Source organism: Neolamprologus brichardi, chromosome 3 (genome assembly GCF_056152115.1).
Source record: "Neolamprologus brichardi isolate AB-2024 chromosome 3, ASM5615211v1, whole genome shotgun sequence".
NCBI lineage: Eukaryota > Metazoa > Chordata > Actinopteri > Cichliformes > Cichlidae > Neolamprologus > Neolamprologus brichardi.
In genome coordinates this window covers 10,649,411-10,657,148 of record NC_142106.1, presented here as the reverse complement: position 1 = coordinate 10,657,148, position 7,738 = coordinate 10,649,411, and the positions used below count along the sequence as shown (strand labels likewise).

The 7,738-nt window shown below is 40.1% G+C and overlaps 1 protein-coding gene across 1 annotated transcript; it reads left to right on the top strand.

Moving 5' to 3' along the window:
* Nucleotides 1-1,318: 1,318 nt before the first annotated feature.
* LOC148103464 (low affinity immunoglobulin gamma Fc region receptor III-like) lies at nt 1,319-7,415 on the top strand. The gene is made up of 5 exons (XM_087838113.1): nt 1,319-1,448; nt 1,687-1,721; nt 6,542-6,665; nt 6,744-7,004; nt 7,084-7,415. The coding sequence occupies exons 1-5, from the start codon at nt 1,319-1,321 to the stop codon at nt 7,413-7,415; spliced, it is 882 nt and encodes a 293-aa protein (XP_087694239.1).
* Nucleotides 7,416-7,738: the final 323 nt, after the last annotated feature.

Sequence of the window (7,738 nt, the reverse complement as noted above, 5' to 3'; positions counted from 1 at the left end):
CCAGTGGCAAGAGAACACACCTCTGGTGAAGCCCACTGTTGATGGTCTGTGCGCATGATGTGAATCTTGAATCTTGAGGAAGCTGGTAGTCCTCTGACAGGTGGAGGTGGGCACAGTAAGTTGGGTGAGCTTCTGATGGAGGATGTCTGGGATGACTTTGTTGGATACAGGATACTGGTGTATGTCCCAGGTTGGTTGAGGTGATGCAGGATTTGCTGCAGTCCCATACTGATGCATCCTCAGCTGACCTGTTTGCCCAGTAGGGAAACTGCAGGGTGTCCAGCAGAGGCTTTGATGCCCTTCAGGTGGCTCAACACGAGTCTCTCAAAGGACGTCATAACCACAGATGTCAGGGAGACAGACCTGTAGTCATTTAATCCTGTGATGGTGGACTTGACCAACACATTACAAGTATTACATTTTTATTATTGTTGACATTCACTGCAACCATCTGAGAGCTCTTTCTCTTTTCTGTGGGTGGTGCATGGTCATTCCTAATTCGTAGCTCACGAGATAGAGAGAGTCATTTATCAATTGAAATCTGACCTGCAGTCAGTTCCAGCGTCTCAGTTCAAATATGCAGCAGCATTAAACACTGAAAGAAATGTACTGTGTATGCATCAGATACACATCTGGATATCAGATAAAGAATAACTATAAAGTTTTGGATAATCTGAAGTTTGCTGACTGGTAATTATGTGGTGATGTAACTCATGCCATGTAATAGAGTAACAGAGAAGTAATGTAACTTATAATAATGACTCCAATATTTGTGTGATGGCAGCATGGGCCTGGGAAAGCTCTAATGAACTGCAGCACAGAGACAAAGAAGTGTAATGTGTGTGTCAGTGTGATGTGTTGTAGTGTCAGGAGTCAGTATGCAGCTACAAAGCTTTTAGTTCAGTGTATACAAACAGCTGTAGCTCCATAAAGGCAGCATGCAGAGACTCACAGTGTCTTATAATGAGAGGCTGCTTTTCTCTCACACATTATGTTCACTTATTATCAGTGTGTGTGTGCATGCACCCCCCTCTCTGGGATTGGCTGCTGTAGAAGTTAAAAGTTATACTTTGACCTTTAACGTCTCTGCTCTGTGTTGTTTCCTCTTTCAGACCAGAAAATCATCACAGCTGAGGTTGGACAGGAGAACTTCACTCTGCCATGTCGAGCTCCAAACAACAAAACCATCAGAGCTGTAGAGTGGAGCAGAGCTGACCTGGCGAAGGAGGAATATGTCCTTTTGTACCGAAATGAGCAGTTGGATCCAGAAAACCAGCATCCATATTTTAAGAACCGGGTGAATTTGCAGGACAGACAGATGAAGGATGGAGACGTGTCTTTGATTCTGAACAATGTGACGATTAATGACACTGGAACATACGAGTGTCGTGTTCTCCAGACAGGTTTGGAGCTCATCAACACCACCTACCTTCATGTTGTTCCTCCAGGTGAGTGAGTAGAGTTGAGTGTGTGTGTGATCAGAGGTGAAGCTGCTTCCTGGTTGTTGATGTTTGTTTCTAAAGATGTTGTTGATGAGACTTTGTAGAAAGCAGCTGGTCTGAGTGATGTGATCAGAGTGCAGTAGATAATGTCTGACAGCAGTTTGAAGAGGAAATGGATTCTGTTCTGTTCTTCACTCATCACCTACCTGACAGCTGACACCTCACACCTGTTTCTCACCTGCAGGTCACACAGGAGGAGACAAACAGGGTGGATCGTTGGTCTGATAGTTTTTGCTCTGCTTGTTATTGTTGTTGTTGGATTTTTGATCTACAGAAAACATGACAAAACAAAGAGTCAGGATCATCAACCTGCTGAACTGCAGACTGTTTGAAACGTCTCAGTTTTTTTTTTAGCTGCTGAAATCGGAGTCTCCTGCTTATCCTGACTTTCGGTAGTGTTATTGAACATCCAGAGGACAGACATCAGTCAGCTGTCAGTGTTAGTTAAATTATTATACTTGTTTGTTTGTTTGTTTGTTTGTTTTTTGTTTGCTATGTTTGCAACAGTATTAGCTATTTGGTTGTTTTATCTTTCAGGTTAGGTTTGATTCTTAAACAGTATTATTTACACTTTTGCCTTTTTTATATGTGGATCATTCAGGAAGTCTGATCAGTGATATTCAACAGAAAACATTCAGTTTCAACAGAAATAGTTTGTTCACAGTGATGAATTCAGTGTTGTCTCTGTCACAATATCAGAATCAGTGAGTTTGTTTCATCTTCAGGTTCAGCTGTTTGTGAAGTCAGACTCACAGACTGATCCTCATGTTTAGATGTTACACAATAATTACAGACACTGACTGACAACACAAACACAACACAAAGTGCTCAGGGTCCATTTATCAGCTAGAACTGAACGACTGAATAATCTGATATTATTATGAAACCAAAGAGAAATGTGTTACATGGAGCTGCAGAGTCACATGTTTCCTCTGATCTATGAAGCCTTAACTTGTTCCTCCATGAAGGAGACTCTTCAGCCTGTTACTTTAGTTTAAAAACACCAAGGTTATTTATTAATTATTTTTGTATATACATTTGTTTATCGATAGTTTTACATGTGTTACTCTACAAGGTTTTTCTGACCTGCTGTTTGAGTGTGTGTGTGAGTGTGTGCAGATCTCACCTTGAATGTAACAGCGTGAACATTTATACATTATTAAAATTTAAGCTCTATGTAAGCTCAAGCTAAAAAAAAAAAGCATGCTTTCTTCTGTAATGTGTCTGCCTGACCAGAACATATTCTGTTCATATCCATATAATAAACAAACTCTAAAAGATAAACAAACTTTGTTGTTTTCTACACACCACAGATTTCAGCCATTATCTGAGCATGGGCAGTCTAAGGAGCTTGGAAAGAAAAGCGTCTGGACTTCTTTGGACGTCTTCAAGCAACTTAGTCCAGACACTTTTCTTTCCGAGCTCCTTACACTACGATGAGCTGGATGACTGAGAACCTTCACAGACTGAGCATGGGTACAATATGAGCACCTTGAGGTGACTGTTGTTGTGTGTATATAAATAAAATGGAATTGAATAGAATATCAACAGCTGAGCAGATCTGTAAACTGAACAAACTTCCAGTGATGAAACAGATGGAACCAGGAAAAAACTTAGACTCAAACTGAACAGAAAATTTGATCATCTTAAAGAACTCATGCACACATGAAACATGGGGAAAAAAGATGAGTACATTTATAATTAGTTCTTCTGCACTGTTCTAAAACAAAATTGAGGCCTTTTTCAGATGAAATCTAGTAAGATCATCAGGAAGAAACCAGGATTAAACAAAAATTCTGACTTTAAAATATAAGAGCAGCCAGTACTAGCACCTGTCAAGATGAAATATGGAACAAGAAAGTATTTTTAATGCTGATTATGTTTATTAAATATCTTCTGTAAATGTTATATTCTTCAGTTTGTTTCAGAAGTGTTTCAACATTATCAAGAAGTACCCTGAACAGTCTGTTTCATGACCTTTCTTATTTACTCTTATATAAACGAAGCCAGTATATACAGACAGTTCAATAAACACATACTAGTGTTCAAGATTATTTTTTATTTTATATCGAATGTATCATTTAAGCATCACTGATGATTTGCTTATAACCATGTTAGTATGTAAAGTCCAACATCTCCCTCTAGTGGCCATATATGAACCATGTGTGAGGATGGTGTTAATGTAAAACGTGAATCATAGTGTTCCAGTCAGTCATTATCTGAAACAGTCACAGCAAAGTGTGAAGTGGCAGGAATAAGAATCAGCACGTCTAACGCTGTGATGAGTTGCTGCCCCATGTGGTGGAGTTTAAGTATCTTAGGATGTTGTTTATGAGTGACGGGAAAGTGGAGCACTACATTTCACTGACAGACGGATTAGTCTGTGGTGCTGAAGGGGAAGCTGAGCGTAAAAGCAAAACCGGTGATTGTAGTTCTTGAAAGAATAAAGTCACATACCCAAGCAGCAGCAATAACTTTCCTTCAAAGATTGGCTTGGTTCTACCTGAGAGATAAGGTGAGGATCTCAGTCATTTAAGATGGATCTGGAGCAAAGCCACTGCTTATTCACATTAAAAGAAGCCAATTGAGGTGGTTTTGACATCTTACTATGATGACTTCTTGGTGAGGTGTTTGGGGGAAATCCTTGTGGGAAAAGGCTAATTAATTCATTCATTCATTTTTTTTTATGAAAGGCTGATGCAGGACTCACTCACTGGAGAGATTCCTGGATGAGGTGGCCGTAATGAGGAAAGTCTGGGCCTCTCTGTTTCTGCCCTCTTAACTCAAAACTCTAGTAATGTTACCTTAGTGTCACTGTTAGTACATATTAAATATATATAAAAAAAAAAATTCCTAGACTTTAATGTTTAACCAACTGGCTAACATTTCAATAGATCACATATTTAAAGAATTCATTGTGATACTGAAAGAAAAAAAAGCAACAAGAAATATTGAAGTTGAATGTTTAAGTTTATTAGGAGATGCAGATGCTCCGTTTGATATTCCTGCACTATCATCATTGATGAGCTGCTTGAATCCATGTTAGTGTTTAAAGTCCAACATCTCCCTCTAGTGTCCATATATAAACATGTGTGAGGATGGTGTGAATGTAAAATGTGAATCATAGTGTTCCAGTCAGTCATCAGTGTGTCTCTGCACAGCTGTAATTAAAATGTGTTCAAAGGGCCTCAGTGTCTGAATGGTTCCAGTTCAGCTCCATAACAGCAGCGTCCCTGGTTTGATTCCTGTGTTTCAGCTCATATCTGCCTCTCTCACTGAGGGGGACGTAACTACATGGACATGGATTTGTTCATCAATCAAACCACAGATCACTGAGAGCAGAGGACATTTGAACTTTCTTATCATCTTTTTGAATGGAGGAGTGTGTAGTAGACTGTATTCAAATAGTGGTTACTTTTATTTTGCTTATTATTCACAATACACTAACACAATAGATGCACTCATGTTATAGTCATTTTCTTTTTGTGGCAGTTTTGCGTAACATCAAAGTGTTTAAAAAAGGGACTTAGTATTCTATCACTCATATCTTTAAAGAAAGAGAAAAAACAGCCCCAGCTCTCTTTAAACCAATAGAAAGCTGGTGCTCAGAGGAAGAGGGCGGGCTTTACTTGGTGTCAGTGAGAGAAATGAAAAAAAGCTCAAATGAGTGAGAAGGACGATGAAGGAAACATCTGTGCTGTGTCTGCTCTGTAAGTAGAATCTCTGTGTTTGTTTGAATTCTTGTACTTTGACTGTCTGCTCTCCTGATAACTGATGATGGAGGAGAAGACATGAAAAACAAATCAGGCTGAATTCTATGGCGTTATTTTTGTGCCACTATTCTGAGCGCACGTAAAAAAAATATTGCAGGTGCAAGTGTTTCATTTTGAGGACAAATTTATTTTGAGCGAAGAAAAGCTATATTTGAGTCAACAAAATTCATTGCTGCGTGCAAAAAATGTATTTCAGTGTTTGCTATTATCCATACACACACACACACACTAGCACCCCCTGTCGCTCAGTTTTTGCACTTGCGCTTGCTTGCTGTGTTGTGCTCTCAACATTTCTGCCTGTGCGCACGTGTGTGAGGTCTTGATAAATCGAGCAAATATTTGAAGTTTACACATTCTCGCATGAAAATATCTTAAAAGTTTATTTTGTGACCCAGAAAGAGTAATATTTCAAACTCCGCCACTCTGTGTTCCTCCGCCACTGCCTTGTTTGAGTTTTGGACGAAATGGATTCTGGGATATTGCATTTCGTCATTTCGAGCTGATTGGAGACCAAAACAGCCAATCAGATTTTTTTTTGCATCCAAGTCTGTGATTGGCTGGTTTTGTGGCACAAATATACAGGTGTACAGAAATGTTGAGAGCGCGAGCAACACATTGCAAGCACAAGTGCAAAAACTGAGCGAGAGGGGCTGCTATTGTGTGTGTGTGTATGGATAATAATAATAATCATAATTGTAATGATCACTTGAAGAGCTGTTTTCATACTGAGGGGTTTAAACTGTCTGGATACATTTATGTCAGTAAGAAAGAAAATCGTCTGGAAAGTTCTGGATGCTTTGAAATAATAATAAAATGCAAAAAATGCATGTTTTTGCAGTTACTGTCCCTCCATTTACAAAGGCAGAGGCTCATGGTGTGATTATTTTACGTGTAGTTGTTTTTTTTCCTGTGTAATAATATTCAACATTGCTATCAATGCATTTTTCAAAAAATGCCTTTCTGTGCAAAATGGGTTCAAAAACAAACAACTGTGGGATCCTGTTTGTCCGTGATTTAAACAGCCCAGCGCTGCTCCCAACAAAGGGAAAACCAATCCTGCAGGGGAGACCTACCTCGGCACTTGTGCAGGTGAAGCCAAAGGGAAGATTTGCGTCACCATATTTTCTCGTCTTTGGCTTAAAATGAAGTTGGTTTTGAAACATATTCAGATATGCTTCATCGCTTTGCGTTTCTGTGGGTGCCCCGTGCTAGCAATGTCCAAGAGTTTTGTTTTTTTCTCCCCCTTTTCATTCAAAAATATTTCAGAGACAGGAGTTTGTACGTTTGTCAGCTGTTTGTGTGGAGTTGTTCTTCATCTTCACCTCAAATCAGCCTGAGTGTCATTTCTCTTTAGTTCTGATCTCACTGCTGAGCTGCACAACAAACCAAGGTCAGTAACCTTCTTCTGTCACAGTTTAAACCTGATAAAAGCTGTCAGATCATCAGTTTTTCATTTTAACCCTCACAGCTCGTCTGACTGTGAGTCCCAGCAGCTCTCAATTCTTTGAAGGAGACTTTGTGTCTCTGAGCTGTGAGGAGGACGACAGCTCTGCTGGATGGACTCTGAGGAGAAACACAAGCAGACGACAGAGGACTCAGTGTGGAGATGGGTGGGGAGAAGGTGCTGGTTCTTCCTGTAACATCGATGTTTTCCCATTGGACACTGGAGTTTACTGGTGTGAGTCCAGAGAGGGTCCCATCAGTAACATGGTTAACCTGACAGTCACTGGTAAGCTGAGTGTGTGGAGTTAGTGTTGATGAAGCTGTGTGTAAATGGATGAAATGCTGTAGTTTGTCTCTGTGTTGAGGTGGATCAGTGATCCTGCAGAGTCCTGTCCTCCCTGTGATGGAGGGAGATGACGTCACTCTGCTCTGTAAAACAAAGACCACTCCCTCCAACCTCCCAGCTGCTTTCTATAAAGATGGCTCCCTCATCAGGAAGCAGCCTACAGGTCACATGACCATCCAGCATGTTTCCAGGTCTGATGAAGGCCTCTACAAGTGTGACATCAGCGGTCATGGAGAGTCTCCATCCAGCTGGATCACTGTCACAGGTGACACACTCACCTGTCTGTGTTTCTGCAGCTTTCAACATTCACAATGTGACGACAACTTCATGACTGTGTTTGCTTTATTTTAGGGGAACACACCACCACACCTCCACCTACATCCACCTCTAACCCTGGTTCCTCTCTCATACCTGTGTTGTCATGTGTTGGATCAGTCTGTGTTGTGCTTCTACTGGTGTTACTGGTTCTGCTGGTGAGACGATGTGTTCACAGGAAACCTGAAGGTGAGACTCAGACTTCCTGATATTTCATGTCTGAGTTTATTTAGTAGAATAAAGCTCGCATTCATGATGATCACAGTAACAAATTTCTTAAATATAATCTCTTTTTAGATATTTAATTTATTTTATTTTTCATTTTGGAAAATTTCAGCAGATCAAGAAGAGACTGGACA

Bases quoted from the DNA above. Each gene is read 5' to 3' on its own strand.
- LOC148103464 (XM_087838113.1), top strand. From the start codon at position 1,319: ATGAAGGATGGAGACGTGTCTTTGATTCTGAACAATGTGACGATTAAT. The intron at 1,449-1,686 runs GTGAGTGAGTAG...TCTCACCTGCAG, and splicing joins CCTTCATGTTGTTCCTCCAG to GTCACACAGGAGGAGACAAA. The intron at 7,005-7,083 runs GTAAGCTGAGTG...CTCTGTGTTGAG, and splicing joins GGTTAACCTGACAGTCACTG to GTGGATCAGTGATCCTGCAG.